This window comes from Ahaetulla prasina, chromosome 3, assembly GCF_028640845.1.
Source record: "Ahaetulla prasina isolate Xishuangbanna chromosome 3, ASM2864084v1, whole genome shotgun sequence".
In the NCBI taxonomy this organism is placed as follows: domain Eukaryota; kingdom Metazoa; phylum Chordata; class Lepidosauria; order Squamata; family Colubridae; genus Ahaetulla; species Ahaetulla prasina.
The window spans coordinates 143,642,580-143,663,810 of record NC_080541.1 but is presented as its reverse complement, the minus strand read 5'-3'; the positions used below and the strand labels follow the sequence as shown (position 1 = coordinate 143,663,810).

At 37.4% G+C, this 21,231-nt stretch overlaps 1 protein-coding gene across 1 annotated transcript; it reads right to left on the bottom strand.

The window, feature by feature from the left end:
• Positions 1-8,312: 8,312 nt before the first annotated feature.
• LOC131195408 (holocytochrome c-type synthase) lies at positions 8,313-20,975 on the bottom strand. Its single transcript, XM_058177275.1, has 7 exons — positions 20,867-20,975; positions 15,110-15,261; positions 14,550-14,686; positions 13,226-13,374; positions 11,283-11,402; positions 8,777-8,863; positions 8,313-8,599 (listed from the first exon to the last, which is right to left on the bottom strand). The coding sequence occupies exons 2-7, from the start codon at positions 15,213-15,215 to the stop codon at positions 8,401-8,403; spliced, it is 798 nt and encodes a 265-aa protein (XP_058033258.1). The 5' UTR covers positions 15,216-15,261; positions 20,867-20,975; the 3' UTR covers positions 8,313-8,400.
• Positions 20,976-21,231: the final 256 nt, after the last annotated feature.

Sequence of the window (21,231 nt, the reverse complement as noted above, 5' to 3'; positions counted from 1 at the left end):
TGCCACACCCACCAAGCCATGTCCACAGAACGGGTAGTAAAAAAAATTGGATTTCACCACTGGTTTAAATTAAAGGTGAACTACAATATTTAAATATATTCTCAGAAGGAATATGCATCAATTCAAGGAAACAAATCAATTCAAAGTTCTCACTTAAGGCACAAATGACCAGGCTCAAATTATCCTACATTAAACACATTTTGTGAAGACCCAATTCTCTGCAGAAGTCTCTAATAGTGGGAAAGGTGAAAGGAAGGAGAGCAGAAAGACTAGCAGCAAGGTGGATGGACTTGGTTATAGAAGCAATGGGTGTCCAGTTAGGAAACCTGAAAGACCAGGTTAAGGATAGATCATCATGGAGAAAATTGATCTATGTGATCACTATGTGGTTGGACACCAATCAGTCAGTCAGTCAGTCACTGCAGTTTTCCAGGATTGCCATAATGCCATAGAAATGTACACACTGCTATTTATGTAAGCATGTGAATCCATAAATATCATATTTAGATGAACCTCAATGTCTGGTATATCAAGACACTTTTCGTGGGAATATTTTTTAAAGATTGAATGCATTTTGAAACCACGTTACATAAACCATTATGTGGTAAAGTAGTTTTGCTCAATTTTTTTTTAAAAAATTACAATTATACAAGCAACCAGCATGTTTTGTGGAGGGTAAATGACTCTACAGTATAAGGTTAAAGCTGATTTAAAGGTTGTAAATATAGCTTTAACGTTTTTTGTGTGGCTTCTGAACTCTAAATATATGACGGCCTATTATGACATTTTTGGTAGTAATGTGATCACAATAGCATCTTCCTGAGGAAATAATTCATGTCTATAATTTTAAAAAGGTCAGATTTAAGTCAAGACCATTTGCAACTTCATGAACATGAGGTTTCATTTCATTAAAAAAAAAAAGCAGCATAATTGTCATTTTCACCAAGGAAGAGAGTTCCTTAATTTTGTAAGGTAGAGTTAATCATTTATTTCTGAGTAAATGGCACACAGCTGCTAACATATTCCTTAATGCCCTAAATATGTGTGACAAAAGACTCCATTTTTTGATGGGAAGCTACAAAGGAAGTTATGAATTCAAAAAACAATATGCCATTTCATATTATATATAAAAACAAGGAAACCGAAGTGTTGTGACAAATGACAAATGCCATTGCAGAAAATTACACTTCTAATTATAATCATTCATATTCTTGGCTCCAACAATCATGTTAGGTGCAGTTACATTTATAGACAGAAGGCAGGTACACATGGGCCTCTAAGTATTGTAGATTTTCCCATCAATTTGAACTTCATGGCAACTTCCTGAAGCCAAAGAGAAGCAGACAAAGCTGTAGGACCTCAGGGATTGACACCAGAGTCCACAGGATATTGAATTATTATTTTTATTATTTTTATTATTTTTATTATTTTTTTTATTATTATTATTATTATTATTATTATTATTATTATTATTATTATTATTATTTATTAGATTTTTATTCCGCCCTTCTCCCGAAGGACTCAGGGCGGTGTACAGCCAGAAATAAAAACAGTAACAAATACAATTTAAAATAAACAGTTAAAAAACTTATTATAAAATTGGCCAAAATTTAAAACATATTAAAATTTAAAACCCATTAAAATACATCCAAAAAATGTAAAATTTAGAATTTAAAATTTAAGCCAACCCCGTGCGAGTAAATAAATACGTCTTCAGCTCGCGGTGAGCTCTTTCTTTTATCCTCTTTTAACGACTCTATAATCCCTTGCAGGGTGGAGTCTGGGCAACTGAATGGAGCTGAGTGTTTACTGGCCAGATGCCCTTCCCTTCGCCAATGAGGAGTGCTTTTTTCAGCAGATATATCCCCAGTATACCCAGATAGAGAAATACCTGCCTCTACCTAGAATCAAACTAACAGCCTCCTGATTGTGAGGTGAGAGCTCCACCTCTAGGCCACCGTACCACACTCACAGGATACTGAGTGTATGGATCATACAGGTAGCCCTTGAATTAGAAACCCAGTTAGGATCAGAATTTCCATTGCTAAGCAAGAGAGTTGTTTAAAATTGAGTCGCACTCAATTTTATGGCTTTTGCCACAGTTGTTAAACAAACCACTGAATCATGCCATTATTAAGCAAGCTCAACATTGCTTGTCAGACACCAGCTGGGAAAGTTGCAAATGGCAATCACTGCAACATCATAAACAGATAACAATTGCCAAGTGCCCAAATTTGGATCGTATGACATGAGGATGCTGCGATGGTTGCTAAGCGTAAGTCACTTTTTCACTGCCACTGTAACTTTGCTAAATGAAATTGTAAGTCGAGGACTATCTGTTCATTGGATTATAGCACTGTAATGTTACTTTATTCAGCATGAGCCCCTTGTTGTCACCTTCTGGAGGATACTGGAGATAAAACAGAAATCTAGCCCCATTCCCTAGAAATAACAACATCAGATGTGTCCCTTTGTATTATGACAAAGAGCAATATAATTGCATATCCCAGTCTGTTCCAGAAAGGTGCTTTTGTACAGTGTTCCTCAATCTCAAAATTTTAAGATAGGGGTGTGTGGACTTCAATTCCCAGAGTTCCTCAGCTAACATCTTAAAGTTGCTGAGGTTGAGAAATGCTGCTTTAGTGCGTGAAAAGTGTGCAAAAGTAACACCTGGCGCCAGCTCTAGGTGGCCATGTCTTTTTCCAAGATCACATGGCAGCTACTGGGCAGTGGTGGAATTCAAAAGATTTTACCACCAGTTCTGTGGGCGTGGTTGGTAGGCGTGGCTTGATGGGTGTGGCAGGGGAAGGATACTGTAAAATCTCCATTCTCTCCTCACTCCAGGGGAAGGTTACTGCAAAATCCCCATTTCCTTCCGATCAGCTGAGACTCGGGAGGCAGAGAATAGATGGGGGCGGGGCCAGTCATAGGTGGTATTTACCGGTTCTCCGAACTACTCAAAATTTCCGCTACCAATTCTCCAGAACTGGTCAGAACCTGTTGAAACCCACGTCTGCTACTGGGGACCCTGTCAGGTGAACCCAAGAAATGATACTTTAAAGATGCAATTGTTTTAAACCAGTGGTTCTCAACCTTTATAGTGCTGCGACCCCTTTAATACAATTCCCCACGATGTGGCGACCCCTTTAATACAATTCCCCACGATGTGGCGACCCCAACCGTAAAATTATTTTCGTTTTGAATTTATCGCGCCTGAAGCCGTATTGGCTAGCGATTTGAACTGCTTGCGATTGCCTTGAGGACGGAGGCATTAAAGCGGAGACTCCTCCCCTATTAAGTTTATCGCGCCTGAAGCCAGATTAGGCTAGCGACTGGGAGTGATTACAGCTGGCTTGAGAGGGAGACATCAGAGCAAAGATTTCTGTCTTTTTAAATTCATCGCGCCTGAAGCCGAATTCGGCTAGCGATTTGAAGAGCCTGCAGCTGGCTTGTGGAGTCAACCACTGGAGTGATTCTTCGACTCGCAAGTATACTTCCCATATTTCTGATGGTCTTAGGCGACCCCTGGCAAATCGTCATTCGACCCCCAACGGGGTCGCGACCCACAGGTTGAGAACCGCTGCTTTAAAGGTACAAGCTACATTTGCATCCCCATCGAATTAAACTTTTTCAGAATTAATTCCAAAGCACTATGCAATCTTGCCATCTAAGCCAATGTTTTACGTTACGTAGCCGCAGACCAGATGATATGTAGAATTTTAAAACAGGAAAAAAGGAAAAGGTTCTGTTCCTTGCTTTACTTTTACATACTTCTATCACCTCCATCTTGCTGCTGCTATAAAAAGCCATAAATAATGGATCTTTTCCTCTTATGGGAACTCCTCCAGTCTTCAAAAATTATAGCTATTGTTCCATATATTTCCATATATTTATTATATCGGACATGTCCTTATCAAATATTTTGCCTAATGATTTCTGGCATGATAATTCCCCCTTTTTTCCCCTTGTACTGCAACTGGTTATATTCAGTAAGCTTTTCAGAATCCCTCTCCTAGTCTGTGAATGCCGATCATCAACTAACAGTGTGTGTGTATGTGTGTATTTCACATGTTGCTTTGTTTTCTGTATTCAGCTTAAATCCAGCAGAGGGAAATGCTTTGTAGTCAACAAAACAGACAGCTGATGCAGCCTTCAGTCAGATACAGCTTTTGAATCTGATGGCGCTGTGCATTCAGACTGGGACTATTAAGTTGCCTTTGAAAAGAGGAGGACGGGAACAATTTACACATATGGGTGCCGTTCTCAGCTTATTATGTCACTTCATAATGAATTATTAGGTAACTGCATTATGCCGCTTCACAATCCAAGTCTTTCCCTTTGCTCACCAAAGGTGGCCTTCATTGGATCCCTTGAGGGAAGAGGCCTTATGCCATCACTTCCTGTACCAGAACTTATTTTTTGCCTTAAGTCAAGAAGTGTCCCTCCCTCAGCTCTGAGTATGTTAAATCTTGCCACCTACCATATTGTCTTGGGAGTCCTCTGGTCTGAAGGGAGATGAGCGGCCATAGACATTTAGCAGTAAAATAAATAATTAAATAAGCATTTTATTTTACATTTTTATCCCTTTATTACTTTTACTCAAGGCAGTGAACATATATATAACACTGATTCTTGCTCCTATTTTTCCCACAACAACAACCCTGTGAGGTGAGTTGGGCTGAGAGAGAGGGCCTGGCCCAAGGTTACCCAGCAGGTTTTCATACCTAAAGTGCAATTAGAGCTCAGAGTTTGCTAGTTTCTAGCCAGGTGCCTTAACCGCTAGACTGAACTGGCTCCTTGTTAATGTTAGTCATCCAATACCACAGTAATTTCTCTCCCAGTTGTCTCCCCTCTTAGCGTTTGGTTTCCAGACTTTCTTTCATACTGTCACCTTCTCATCCTCCTGTTCCTGAAACAAACTTATCTCTAGGCTTTCAACAACATAAGAAAAGCTGATCTCTTCTATTTACTTGGGGAAAGATAGGCGTGCACAACAGTAAAATTTGAGTGGCTGCCCACAAAGAAGAGGGAGTCAACCTATTTTTTAAACCACCAGAAGGCAAGATAAGAAACAATGAATGGAAATTAATCAAGGAGAGAAGCAACTTAGAACTAAGGAGAAACTTCCTAATACTAAGAACAATTAACCAATGGAACAGCTTGCCTTCAGAAGTCGTGAGTGCTCCATCACTGGAGGCTTTTAAGAGACTGGACAGCCACTAGTCTGCAATGATATAGGGCATGGGTGTCAAACTCAGTGTCAGGCAGCATCACATGACATATCGGGACCTTTTTCCCCTTCACTAAACCAGGCGTGAGTATGGCCAGCGCGTGATGCATCCGGCCCACAGACCAGGAGTTTGACAACCCTGGTATAGGGTCTCTTGTTTGAGGAGGGGATTGGACTAGAAGACATCCAAAGTCCCTTCTAACTTTGTTATTCTGTAAACATGGCGTCAGTTGGGTGGCCTCACTTTTAGATTGCATTTCCACATTTTTGTGTCTTGAAAAGAAAAGTGAAATTGGATTTTCGTTGCTTATTAGCTACTTTAAAACACATCATTAATTCTCCCAAAATCAAAGCTCCTCCAGCATATTCAGGTTCTATTGGATCTGGGGAGTTGCATAATCATGAAAGTCTGACTCTTTTTCAGGATGGTTTCTTTGTAGAATCTTATGTTTAAATCCCCTTGCCTACCGTAACACCTACCATCCCAAATTGGAAGAGTACAATTTGTCAATACGCTGCAAATAAGAACAGGGTAAGAATAGACAACAAGGACATTAAATGTTATGACAGCAAGTTTTATGGTGACCCAGTGTAGGGTGGGTAGGGCTGTAACTGAAAGAAGGTATTAAAGAGGCAATTCCAAAATTCTGGATATTTGGACATCAACTCATCTAAAATTTCAAGTTTGTATCAGTGTGATTATGCTACTAACTTGCTAGCCTATCAGCACAAAATGCTGGACTTTCCATTTTCTGATTATCTTACTGGCTTTTTTTTTCTAACCAACATTCTTCCTTGCAGACCAGAAGTATTTTATTTTCTGATCCTGTTGCCTTCTCCAGGCCTTTGGCATAGTTTTATTGCTGCCAAGAACTTACATAATGAGGTCCTGGGAATGACTAAACTACTGGATGCTGGCTAGAAGAGTAAATGATGATGTGATGGAAGATTATAAGAGGAACCAGATACTCCATATTATGCAGCCTCTACAAACTGTACCCTAAAGCTTCTGTTCTCAATCCTTCATGTCATGTAAACAAAAGTGTTTTGCTAAATCATTTCTTTCAGAAGAAAGCAATACACAGAATGTCAGTACTTTAGAAAACATAATTAACATAAAACATTTTTCAACCAATGAGATAAAGCAAAAAGTTTATTAAAATGTAATAATCATATCTATTATTCTACCAAAACATAACTGAATGCAGCAATTTATAGTGTACATCTCTGGGTGTACTTTATACCATACATAAAGTTATCTAAGAATAATAGACATTGCATAGCATGTACATTGTTTTGTAAACATACCTGAAAAATTAAACAGATGAAACATTGTGTAAATTGTGATTTATATTTAATACTATGTGACTTCTATCTTATTGCTGAAGAATTAAAGCTAATAGGAAGTTGCAATTCCCAGTCACAACAAACCTTTCCTTAGGCCAGGAGTGTAATACGTGTGGCGTAAGTTGCATTATGTGATGTATTGTGATGGTTTTTCCCTTTGCACAGCTGGGGTGGGTGTGGCCTGTGCATGACACATCTGGCTCACGGGCTGCCAGTTTGACACCCCTGCCTTAGGCGATTTGCAAGCAGGCCATGCAGGTGAATAGGGGTTAGCGCTACAGCTAAATGCAAATCCAGGAAGGTGGGTGAAGTGGATGCTGCAGTGTGGAATAGGGGGAGCTGCAACACAGTACAAATGCAAGGTAAGAAGGCTGTAGCACAGTACGAAGGCTGCAGCATGGCATGGGTACTGGGGTTGCTGTGGCACAAGTGTAGACAAGAGGGCAGGTGCTACAGCGTGGCACAAGTGGGGAGATGGGTTGCTGCAGCATGCCATAAGGTCAGGCAGACCATGAATGAGTATAATCTTATTTGCTGCCTGAAGATGCCTCGGGAGAAAAAGTAATAGGAGAAGGAGCAACTTATTGGCTTCCCCATTGATTTTGCTTGTGGGAACCATCAGGGCAGAGAAGGTTGCAAAGGACAGTCCCATGACCACACTGCAACCATTGTTAAATACCTGTGAGCCAGTTACCAAGCACCTGAATCACAATCATGTCATTGTGGAGTCAGCTACAACTGGTCAGGGGAAACCTTTACTTTTTAAAAAAAATTTGAACAGTCATTGAACGAGTGGTCATAACCCAAGTACTACCTATAAGATACAGGTAGTCCTCAACTTACAACAGTTCGCTTAGTGACTGTTCAAAGTTGCAACAGCACTTAAAAAAAGTGACTTATAACTGTTTTTTACTTATGACTATTGCAGTGGATGTGTGATCAAAATTTAGATGCTTGGCTACCGACTCACATTTATGATGGTGGCAGTGTCCCAGGGTCATGTTTTGCAACCTTCTGAGAAAGTCAATGGGGAAACCAGATTCACTTTACAACCATGTTACTAATTTGATAATTGCAGGGATTCACTTAACAAATGTGGCAAGAAAAGTGGGGCAAAACTCAACTTAAAAAAATTCTCACTTAGCAACATAAATTTGAGGCCCAATTGTGGTTCTAAGTGAAGAAGTACCTGTACCTAATCATGCCTGTCAATTATCATATCAAATGATTTCTGACTACTTTATAGTAGGTATTATACACTGATTTGTAAGTATAGCATGGTTTGTTTATGACTATGATCATTTTGAACAACAAATTCAGGGGCCTTCATTACATAAGCCATTCTACTACATTTAATAATTTAGATTTTAAGCAGCCTTTTAAATAGCATTTTTATTTGTATGTACACTGAGAACTTATGCACCGGAGACAAATTCATTATGTGTCCAATCACACTTGGCCAATGAAGAATTCTACTCTATTCTATTCTTTCTCTTTTCAAAGCAAAATCAAATTTATATTTAACTGTAGATTTAGGGCACTGATATCAAAGCAATACTGCTAACAACTAATCCAATTAAATGGTCTTGATACATGAGGAATCTCTGAGTATTCTGGTAAAATACAACTAAAAGGTCAATACAAATAGAAATAGAAAACTATTTAGGTGCATTTAAAATAATTCATTTTTCCATTATCCCGACTTCGAGCATAAATACACACCATCAAATAGAAGCATTGGTAACATAAACTTTATTAAAATTTACTGTCAGAATAACACTAGATTGAAATAATATAGTCCTGTTCACATCATATAAAATCAATTATGAAGTCCAGCGCCACCAAGCCACCTTCATCCTGTCCCATACAGCAGTCAGGGAATCAAAAGCAGGACGAACATCCAAAATGGTAAACTGATAGTTCTTATCTACATTTCCTCCATCATAATAATCAATAATATATCGGACTTGTGTTCCACAACGGTCAACAATCCAATCGTGTCTATCAAAAGGAAGTTCGTAACTGGAAAGAAATGCAAATCATAATTAAGTTCTCCCTAAATATATAATATGTAGCTCACATTTACAATTCTAATTACAGGGGGTACCATATTACCAATACTGAGTCTTCTGTTGAAAACAAAAAAAAACCCTAATTTTAAGATTTTTATCCTTTTAAATAGAACAAAAATCAACATACCCCATCCAAGATCGTATTCTAGCTCTTGGAGAATATTCCTTAGCTTTACCTCCAAATCGTACAAGTGTTGGTCCACATGGACAGTCCCTAAAAACAAGTTTAGAATTGTGAAATAAAAAGCAATGCAGAAAAATAAACTGAACACGTCCAACCAAGACAGACATTTCAGCCCTACACAGGCATAACTATGGTTTAAAAGTCATAGCAAAAATTCCCAATTCAGAGACTAAAATATTGTGTTTTACAAAATCCTCACAAGAAATAACAATTAAAAGCAATCCTCTGAGAGTAATATATATTATGACTGGTCGTATTATATTATATTAATTAGGGGGATTAATATTTATATTAATCCCCCTAATTAATATAATATAATATGACCATAATATAATATGACTCGTTACCTCTCGCCTGGACTACTGCAATGCTCTCTACATGGGGCTCCCCTTGAAGAGCATCCGGAGACTTCAGCTAGTTCAGAACGCGGCTGCGCGGGTTATTGAGGGAGCGGCTCGGAGCTCCCACATAACACCTATCCTGCGCAGTCTGCACTGGCTACCTGTTGTTTTCCGGGTGCGCTTCAAGGTATTGGTTACCACCTTTAAAGCGCTCCATGACTTAGGACCGGGCTATCTACGGGACCGTCTACTGCCGGCCTCTATCTCCCATCGTCCGGTACGTTCCCACAGAGAGGGACTCCTCAGGGTGCCGTCAGCCAAACAGTGTCGACTGGCGCCCCCGGGGGGGGGGCCCTCCTCTGGGGGGGCTCCGACCCTGTGGAACGAACTTCCCCTCGGACTTCGACAATTACCTGACCTTAGGACCTTTCGCCGCGAACTTAAAACTTATTTATTTCGTATGGCTGGACTAGCCTGATTTTTATCTTTATTGGATGGGTTTTTAAAATTTTGTGATTTTATGGGGGAGTATGTTTTTTAACATTTGGGCATTTAAATTAGTTTTTTAAGGGATGTTTTTAATTATTGTGTGTATTTGTATTTTATCTGCCTGTTCACCGCCCTGAGTCCTTCGGGAGAAGGGCAGTATACAAATTAAAATATTATTATTATTATTATTATTATTATTATTATTATTATTATTATTATTATTATTATTATATTAATTCTCTATAAAGAAATGTATGTTAACTATTTTATTTGGAGGGATATTTTAATATAAATCTGATGGAAAATTAAATATCTATCATTTTTGTTAATAGGAAGCTTATGGTTTCCAAAGAAGCAGCAGTATATGTAATCAATTTCATTTTCTAGTTTTTATATTATTTTATTATAGTGATGGAAATACTTATCCAAAAAATAGAAACCAAAAAAAATATTTTATTACATTTTTAAAAACATTCTTCTGGCTTTTACAGCTCTGGTTAGAATGTAAGGATAGAGCAGTGAAGAACTGAATAATACAAATATCTCACTTACATATTGGCAAGAAATGATGAAGGCCATGCCCCCACATATCTTTTGAGGAAAAGTATGCTTATTGAACTAGTGACAGTATAAACAGTCAAACAGTTTGTTAAGAATTCAGGTAGTCCTTGACTTATGGCTGAGTCAGTCATAAATTGCCATGCATTTGAATTTTGATCACATAACATGGGGATGCTGCAATGGTCGTAAGTGTGAAAACTGGTTATAAGTCACTTTTTCAGTGCTGTTGTAACTTTAAATAGTCACTAAATGAACTGTTATAAGTTGAGGAATACTTGTACTTAAAGACAGTTTAACTTCTGGGAAGTTAAATTAAGTCAGTTTGGTGAAGTGCTTAAAGCATCAGGCTAGAAATCAGGATAGTACAAGTTCTGCCTTAGACACAAAGCTAATTGTGTTACTTTGGGCAGACACACTCTCACAGTCTAAGAAACACCCCTAAGTGGCAAACTGCTTCTGAAATCCTGCAAAGAAGATTGCAAGAACTAGGCCAAGCAGTCACCAATAGTCAACACTGATTCAAGGGTACTGACTTAAAGGATAGCTCTTGACATTGTATAGGTTGAAAAAAAAATACCATCATTTAGAATGTTCCAGAAATGATTTCTATCAGTTTCCCATTTCTACTATTAGAATACGAGTAGTCCTTGACTTACAAGTTTACATAGTGACCATTCAAAGTTAAATCGGCACTGAAAAAAGCTACTTATGACCATTTTTTACACTTATGGTCACATAATTTATATTCGGATGCCTGATAACTGACTCAAATTTATGACAGTTGCCATGTCCCGGAGTCATGTAATCACCTTTTTGTGATCCTCTGACGAGAAAAGTCAATGGGTAAAACAGATTAATGATTCACTTAACAAGTGAATTGGCAAGAAAAGATGTAAAATGGGGCAAAAGTCACTTAACAAATTTCTCACTTAGCAACATAAATTTTGGACTCAATTGTGGTCGTAAGTTGATAACTCCTGGTACTATTATTTTTTTCAGAACAAATTCAGACATGCAAATCAGAAAGCATTATCATTTAAGATTGTATATATACTTGCCTAAGATGAAGTAATTCCCATTTTAAAATTTCTTTCCAAGTCTGTTCGTTGTTCCGATTATGAATTTTGATAATATTAGACATATCTTCTGGGCTCATGTCATCATCTTTCCATCTCCAGCTAACAAAAAGCAATACTGAAAAAGTTAGCAAGACAAAGGGGTGAGCTATTTATGTGGTATTTGCTAGTATAATGTAAGATTTAAGATGTTGGGATGGACTGGAAAGATCCAGGTTCATGTCTTCATTTGACCACTGAGTTTGATGAGTGACTTTGGGCTAGTTCACTCCTTCTCAACCCTGCTGTTGTGTAGAGGCAGTATTACATAATCTTCCACTCCCTGAAGAAAGCGGGAATGTAAATACAATATTATATATATCTCAGTTTCCTCCTCCTTCTTTTACTCTAATTGGGGGGAAAATTGCACTAACCTTAAACATTGAATCAAGATTAACTTCTCCCTACTCTACTTTTACTAAACATACAATAAGTGGTTGCACAATTTAGGAAGCAAGTACAAAGTTCATAAATAATGCCACATAAAGAAAGTACTAAAGAAGATTTTGAGCCAGTTTGGTATGATGGTTATTGTATCAGGCTAGAAATTGGAAGAGTTGTGAGTTCTAGTCCTGGCTTAAGCACAAAGCCAGCTGGGTGACCATCTCTTTTTGCCCTAGGAAATAGGCAATGGCAAATCACTTCTGAAATCTTGCCAAGAAAACTGCAGGAGCCATCCAGGCAGACACCAGAGGCAACATAGGTTTGAAGGCATGCACAGATGCACTCACATACACATACACACATTTAAAAGAAGATTTTAGGTGCTTTTTTAAACTTAACAAATGTAAATAACAAAGCCAATTAACATTTACCTTGCAAATCTGCCCCAATTCCAGATAGGTTGGGGCATGAATAGGGAGAAAAAGAAAAAAAATCCAATGCTGCTACATTATTACAACACTAATACTAACATAGCAATTACTATCTATATATAAAATTACAACTCAATTTTAAAACAAGGTAACTCTTGATTACTTATTATTGAATAAGTTTTTTAGTGGTATTTTAATAGTATTTATTTTGCAATAGTACTGTTTATTTTATCTGGCTGTAAACCGCCCTGAGTCCTTCGGGAGAAGGGCGGTATAAAAATTTAAATAATAAATAAATAAATAAATAAATAAATTACCCTGGAATCAAACTGCAGCAATAAAGAGCCAGTTCAAAAGCTAAGATTTGATGAATTTAGTTTTTGGTACTCAAGTTTGCTTTCAAATAATCTTTTTGGCAACTGTCCAAGTATAAATTCATAAAAGGAGATACTCAAGATTTTTGAAATTTAAGAATACATTAACAGCATAATACGTTAACCTCAAATCTCTGGTGCTCCATAATAAGAACATTTCAGCATACTTTCAAAACTACTGCATCTCCAGCTTAAGATAAATGACAACCAATTTTTCTGACTTCTGGAAAGTCCAATGAACCTGAAGAATTCTTATATATTCCAAAAATCCTGTATATCGTCCAAACCATTTTTCTATAATTTTTAATTGATAATGAATTGTGGGTTTAACCTCCAGCAATCTCTAATAAACTGCAGCGGTTTGAAGCAGCCAAAGAATCTGGACCAAAGAAGGAATGCAAAAATTATTTTAACCAAATATACTGCTATTCTAAATATGAAAATATGCTGTTTTGAGTATATACCTTTTGTAATCTTCAAAAGTGTAATTGAATGACAGTAAATATGTCATTTCTATTCATATTTTACCAAAAAAATCCTTCTCACCATTTTTAGGTAAAGGTGTTTCCAAAAAATCATTTTTTTGTGAGAATCTCAGTCAAATGTTACAATAGAAAGATATGAGAAATATTTTTTGTTTCTATACATATCATTGTTCTGCAAAATTAATATAAAACTAAATTTATAATTCACTTACCCTTTTCTAAGCATTGCATTCCAAAACATCTGTTCTGAGGGATAAACCCATTTTTGTTCTGAATAAGCTCTAGGAATAGTTGACTCTTCTCTTACTGTAGATAACTGAAAAGGTTGCCCAGAGGATGGTTGTTGATTAGGAGGTGGCATCTAAATAAAATATTAAAAACAGAACGTTAGAGAAGCAAATACAGTATATTTAGTAACAAGTATTTTTTCTCATTTATCAACTTGCTTCATTGCCTTTTAATTTAGGAAAAATAAGTTTAATTCTGGTATGTTATTTTGACTAGAAGCCAAATATTCTGAATGAACCAACATGTTTGTCTTTTAGTACTCCATCCAGATTTTACCTAATTCTGAGATTGCCTAATTTATCTAGCTGCAGTTTTTCAACTACATACTTTCTATATTTGTAGATAGGTTTCTGAGAATCAAAGACCAATTCTTAACAATTCTGTGTATGCCCTTCTTTTCAACTGAGATGCTTTTTTGGAACTATAACATATCTTAAAGATTAGCAAGAAATATAAACAATTGGGATCAGTAGAGATGAAAATTGAAATTAAACCTAACTAAAATTTAATTAGGAATAGAAAAAAATGATGTAATGCTGAAAGCTTTAATATATGGAAGCTACATTCCTATATACTTGTTATACATTATTGAATATAATTAGAGTATCTCCGATGCCAAACTGTTAAAACAGCTGTGACATGTTCTTAGTTTAAAAAAGGCACTGAAAGACTGCACTTCCACCTTGAGAGGAATAATTTCTCCTTTTTCTCATATTAAAAATTATAATTTTGAAGGGACGGTAATCCTGCACTTAGGGTTTTCGGAAGTTGTTTGCAACATTAGAATTTCATGTTATAAACCTCTCAAGTTAAACTAATAACATTTCATCAATCTCTGAGGTCACCTAGCCAAATCATTAAAAACTAGCCAAATTCTTATTCAAAAATGAATACAGGGACTGTCACAAAAATCTAAACTTATTGGCAAAATAACAATTACTTGAAAAATAGTTTTTCCAAAATTATGCTAATTGTGTTTTGAAAAAAGCAAATATAAAGAAAGGCATATATCGGGATCATTTCTAAGGATAGCCAGATACAATGTTTTCAGCTGGAAAATTTGTGTTCATCTTTGATACTGATTAAACAGTTTAATTTAGTCTCCGTTCTAATATGACAAATGAAAGCATTAAAATTTTAAGAACTTATTTTGAAAGCAGAAACAGGAGTAGTAGCAAAATAACACTAATCTTACAAAACATCTCTTTTGTAATTGATAGTGCACTGGAGGAACAAGACTGAAGTTACCATATTCCTAGGATCAATCTTTTCTTCTGTAGGAGATTTAGCAGGGCATTGTACATATTCATATGCTCTTTCTTGATGTGCAGGGACAGGTGGGTTCTGCTTCTCACTGGAACTGTCACCGGATTTCATTGGGGAGGCTGAAACAGAAAAAAGGTATTAAAACTCCAGCTGTTAATCTACATACTAGGAGTAAAAACTTAATTCTGTAGCGCAACTTCTTGTCTCTATTTCAGAAGGATTTTAAAAATAAAAAAAGATTAGCAAGACCTATGGTACCCATTTCTTCCAAACCGTTAGAAACAAGCCAGAAATTTTGCCTCTTAGCTATATGACTTCAATGGCCAAATTTAGCTTTCCTCTAAATGAAAGAGAGATAAAGAAGTACTATGCAGCAATTCTAACCCATTTCTACAACTAAATGGATGGAAGATGGAGTTTTTCACGCTTATCAGTCAGTAGCTAAATACTTATAATGAAAATGTATATACTGCTCCTGTTTTTTTAAAAAGATCTTTATTCCTGAAAAAATACTAGTTAGTTTAATAAGAGTGAACAGTCACCTTCCATGTTCTTCTGATGCATGGGACATTGTGAGATTTCACTCTGAGGCTGCTCTGACACAGTTGTCTGAATTGTAGTTAATGGAGAGGATGCAGATAAACCCATGACAACCTTGACTTTCTGCTTTACTTTAAATTACTGGATAGATCATCTGAAATTCAAATCAATATAATTTACAGACAACAACAAAACACTTACAGACAAATAATGTCTAACGAAAGGAATATTTAAAACATTGTATCAATTATAAAACAGATCTCCCTTAAAATACTAGAATATTTTAGAATATTCTAAACTATTTCCATCGTAAGTAAATACATTAATCCTCCCCAATATTTCATTTGTTCCTTAAACTCCCAATTTATTTCTTTTTCAAGATCCAATCCATTCCACTTTTTTTAACCTTTTCTTCTGCTGAGTCCATTGAGCCTTCCTCCATGTTTCTTTCACAATTTATCTTCAATCATTCTCTCTGTATCATCAAACAACTTCAATGCACTTATTTTGTTTTTGTCACTTTTTTATTGTTGGTACTCAGTTATCATCAGAGGTGGGTTTCAGCAGGTTCTGACCGGTTCTGGAGAACCAGTAGCAGAAATTTTGAGAAGTTCGAAGAACCGGTAAATACCACATGACTGGCCCCCATCTATTATCTGGCCCCCATCTATTATCTGCCTCCCAAGTCCCAGCTGATTGGGAGGAAATGGGGATTTTGCAGTAACCTTCCCCTGGAGCGGGGTGGGAATGGAGATTTTACAATATCCTTTCCCTACCATGCCAATCGAGCCATGCCACGCCCACCTAGCCACACCCACAGAACTGGTAGTAAAAAAAATTGAAACCAACCACTGGTTATCATCCATTTAATGTTTTACTACATACATTTAAGAAGTTGGCCATTTTAGCTTCTTTCAACAAACTTTCAATCCTAAAACAGATACATAAAGTTATCTTTCTACAGGTATCAAATCAATCAAAATAAATGTCCTTTCAAAGGCATTTAGGTTGATTGTCATCTCTACATGGTGTAATTAGTTCTGTAACTCAAGTACACAGTATGAAGAATAGCTTCCTTTTACGTTAATGTAGGTCCCAAAACTTAATTTCACTGGATGATCTCAGATGCAGTCCAATTCCTTCACACAATGCACAGTAATATCAGCTATCTTAAACATATTTCCCTAAATTAAAAAATCCCAAGGGCTACAATATTTCCTAAGCATTACTTTATCATGTATCCATGATTATTTGCATGAAGACTTTTAGAAATGTTTTAAGGATTACATAAGGGCAGAGAAGGGGGGAAACAGATTGTAAACAAAACAGAAAACAGATATGTCCAGAATAAAAACTTTTTGCATAATTTCATTCACTTTTTTACATAATTTGATTTAAACTACATCACATCACATTTTATCAAGTTCTAAAAACACTAAGCTTAATTGTTAACGACTGGTTGCAACTGGGGCTAAATTGAGTTCCGTCCTCTAACTACTGTTTTTGGTACTTCTTTCAACTCTATAATCTTTTTAAAGTGCAGCAATCAGAACAGTACATAGTGTACAAAATGGGCCACATTGAGAGTTTTATGCCATTATGATAGTACTTTTTAAGTCCTTTAAATCTTTTTCCTAAGCAAACTATGCCAATGCATTTATCAAGCTATCTATGACCCAAGATCTCTTTTCCAATCAATGGTTAGCTCAGACCTCACTGAAGACACTTTACATATATATTTTTCAGGTACTATTCTCAGAATGTACTCATGGGAAAGGGAAATTATTCGTTACTTTACTGAATAATTATTGTTATTAATTTTCACATACAGGACAGATGAATTTTTTTATCAAGGCATTTATCTTCATTTTAGAAAGGCTTTCAGATCATTAGCAATTGACTTTTTGATTAATTGGTACTCTCTTTAAAAGCTTTTTTAATAAGCTGAGTTAATGGCTATACAATTTAGTCACAGTTTCTAATATTTTTCTGAAATCTCATAATTGTTTTAATGTATTATACTTAGCCAGAAAATATGTACAAAATGTTCCATGCATGAACCACTCCATCCATTAAGTAACTAGACTTGGTGGTCTATGTATAAACAGAAACATGCACGTTTTGGTTGTTTTAATCCATATACAGTATTAAAGTGTTATAAGGATCAAAAAAACAGTTATTCCAGGCAGAAATTGGGAGGATACAGTGAAAAAAGGCAAAATTATAGATTTCTTTGGAAATGAAAATGGGGGTGGAAACAGCAAATAAGGGAGAAAAAGGAGGGAGAAAAAGAAAATACTGTGCAATTCAGGGTGCTGGCATCCTGGTAGGATATGCCAGGATATTGGCAGCAATAATTGACAGAATGCAAGGGAGAAAAGAAAGGTATTGGGAGATCAGAGAATAGGTGGACCTGTGAGATAGATATGCCACCCATGAATATTGGTAACAGTGGACGAGCAGAAGGGAAAACCCTGTAAAAATTGAATAGGACAGGGCTGTGTGCAGGACATGAAGAAATGGGGAGAAGTGTAATATTACTTTCCTACTTTCTGTATAAAACTACTTTGTGATCCTTCTGAATGCTTCAGTCAAGTAACTCTCCAGTTTGAAATAAAGCACAATTCCCATTTCATGACTGCCCCATTAGCTCCCATGGATTTTCCCAAGGAAAAAAATGGAAAACAAAAGTATTTTAAATTAATTAAAATAGTAGAACTTGTTAAATGTAACTACACATATGTTTTCAACCAGTATTAGAAACTCAAGCAACACCAGAAAAGTATCAGGATACTAAGATATTACTAGAATTATAACATGAAGCTTCAAAGATTGAACAAATCAGATTTGAACACTTGTTAAATAATTTCCCAAACACAGAATAATGCTTCCTTTCCAATTAGGCCACCATCAAAAGTGACACCAGGCACAGCATAGAACAACTCAAAAGAAGCAGTGCAAGATCGTGGAGACACTTGACCCATAAAATTGCCAAGAGTTGGACATGACTTAAACAATATAGCAATACCCTGTTTCCCCTAAAATAAGACATCCCCTGATAATAAGCCCAATCAGGCTTTTGAGCACATGCACTAAATAATCCCCCCTGAAAATAAGCTCTTCCCGAAAATATTTAAATGCATGCGCAGCCAGTCCCCATTTTCTCTGCTTTCTTCCACGCACCCCAAAATAATAAGACTTCCCCAAAAATAAGGCCAAGCGCTTATTTCGGGGTTCAAAAAAATATAAGACAGGGTCTTATTTTTGGGGAAACACAATAGCAATGGCACTTAGACTTATATACCGCTTTACAGCCATCTCTAAGCAGTTTACAATTAGCACAGGGGCCCCCCAAGGCTGTGTGCTCTCCCCACTTCTCTTCTCTCTGTATACCAATGACTGCATCTCCAATGATCCATTTGTTAAGCTACTGAAGTTCGCAGATGACACAACAGTGATTGGTCTCATTCGAGACAATGACGAATCCGCATATAGACGAGAGGTCGAACGACTAGCCTTGTGGTGCAACCAAAACAATCTGGAACTGAACACACTCAAAACCGTAGAAATGGTGGTAGATTTTAGGAAAAACCCTTCCATACTTCCACCTCTCACAATACTTGACAACACAGTATCAACAGTAGAAACCTTCAAATTTCTGGGTTCTATCATATCGCAAGATCTCAAATGGACAGCTAACATCAAGAACATCATTAAAAAAGGACAACAAAGAATGTTCTTTCTGCGCCAACTCAGTAAGCTCAAACTGCCCAAGGAGCTGCTGATCCAGTTCTACAGAGGAATTATTGAGTCTGTCATTTGCACCTCTATAACTGTCTGGTTCGGTTCTGCAACCCAACAAGAAAAACACAGACTTCAGAGGATAATTAGAACTGCAGAAAAAATAATTGCTACCAACTTGCCTTCCATTGAGGACCTGTATACTGCACGAATCAAGAAGAGAGCCGTGAAAATATTTGCAGATCCCTCGCATCCAGGACATAAACTGTTTCAACTCCTACCCTCAAAACGACGCTATAGAGCACTGCACACCAGAACAACTAGACACAAGAACAGTTTTTTCCCGAAGGCCATCACTCTGCTAAACAAATAATTCCCTCAACACTGTCAGACTATTTACTGAATCTGCACTACTATTAATCGTTTCATAGTTCCCATCACCAATCTCTTTCCACTTATGACTGTATGACTATAACTTGTTGCTGGCAATCCTTATGATTTATATTGATATATTGATCATCAATTGTGTTGTAAATGTTGTACCTTGATGAACGTATCTTTTCTTTTATGTACACTGAGAGCATATGCACCAAGACAAATTCCTTGTGTGTCCAATCACACTTGGCCAATAAAAATTCTATTCTATTCTATTCTATTTAGAGAATCAGCATATTGCCCCCAACAATTTAGGTCCTCATTTTACCGACTTCAGAAATATGGAAGGCTGAGTCAACCTTGACTCAATATCATCATTATCCAATTAGGTATTTTGAAACATGTGAAAGACGAGGTCCAAATCTGGACAATCCTAGGCAGTTCATGACAACTATTCACTAAGATAGTGTGTATGAAACACAAAGTGAAGGCAGTAGTAGATGTACTTATGAGAAATTAAATATAAAAATTAAAATGAAGAAGAAGCCAGATTTGAGGGAAGAGGGGTCTACATCTGCATCAAAAAATAGTTACATCGAGACTGTAGTAGAATTTTTAAGTAATCCCTTTATCCCTATTTTTAACCCACGTATAAAAACACCTAAAACCCTCCCCCTCTCATCTCACAACATAGCAACACATTCAAAGGCTTGGATATGCAACTTATACAGGTAGTCGACTTACAATGGTTTGCTTTCTGAATGGTACTGAAAAAAGTGACTTATGACCATTTTTCACTTAAGACCATTTTAGCATTTCCACGGTTACACAATTTACATTCAGATGCTTGCCAGCTGACTCACATTAGTCAGTTGGCAAGTCTCCCAGGGTCATGTGATTCCCCTTTTTTTTGCGACCGCCTAAAGAACAAAATCAGTGCGGATGCCAGATTCACTTAACAACCATGTTTCTAATTTAATAACCGCAGTGATCCACTTAACCGAGGCGGCAAGAAAAATCATAAAATGGGGCAAAAGTTCCCTTAGCCACATAAATTTTGGGCTCCATTGTGGTCGTAGGTTGAGGACTACCTGTACTTGTGTAACAGTGAAGGAAAAATTATCTCATTTCTTGCCTGAGCTGGGTCGACCCAAGGTCACATTGTTAAAACAGGCCTATTTCTAGCTTGACGTAAATCTTGAATAGTTATGTAAGGCGAATCAATTCGACACACAAAGGAATCCACCCGGCCACCAGCTTCCGTCTCAAAAACTGCGTTTTTTTTCTAGCAATTTAGATATTTTCGCCCATTTTATCCCCTCTTATCAAGAGTTCTCGGGTCCCTTTCCCCTCAGCGGAGGACGTCCACCAGCTCCGGTTCCTGGCCCGGGTTTCGGGGCGGAAGGGAGAACTGAAGCCAAAGTGTAACCCCGAATGACAGCTGTATCGTGGTTTTATCTCCTTGTGCCCTCCCCTCCATCTATTACAGAAGAAAGCCTGCCGCCCGCCCCCACCCCTCCCAAACTCGGCTAAAGAAACCGCTAAAAGAGACGGTGGCACGCGCTTCTCCTCGCGCGTTCGTTGTCCCATTTCACGCGGGGAGGCGGGAAAAAAAAAAAAAAAGACGAGGCGCATTAAACTACCTCAACTGTAATCTCCGGAGCCCGATTTCCCTCAGAAACTCACCTCACGCCTCTCGCGAGAAAGGGACGTTCTACGGTCAGGCGGAGCTTTAAAAAACAAACGGCGAATTAGACTTAAAGGGGGAGGAGAAGGAGGTGTTGGGCGGGGTTTTGGAAGAGCGCCAGTCGGAGGAGAGGGCGGGTTAGAAGGAGAACTACCTTGTAGTTCGTTTCCACGGTAACCGTAGAACGTGCTTGCTTTAGGCTGCTGAGTCGCGGCTGCGCAAAATCGTGGGTTGGGAGTGTAAGGTGTTTTCTTGTTGTCTATAGCAGGGGTCTCCAACCTTGGTCCCTTTAAGACTTGTGGACTTCAACTCCCAGAGTTC

Excerpts from the sequence above, each read along its gene's own strand:
- LOC131195408 (XM_058177275.1), bottom strand. The coding sequence starts at position 15,215 with ATGGGTTTATCTGCATCCTCTCCATTAACTACAATTCAGACAACTGTG. Across the intron at positions 14,687-15,109 it reads GCATCAGAAGAACATGGAAG|CCTCCCCAATGAAATCCGGT; the intron begins GTGACTGTTCAC and ends TTTCTGTTTCAG. Across the intron at positions 11,403-13,225 it reads AATGCAATGCTTAGAAAAGG|CTGGAGATGGAAAGATGATG; the intron begins GTAAGTGAATTA and ends GCTTTTTGTTAG.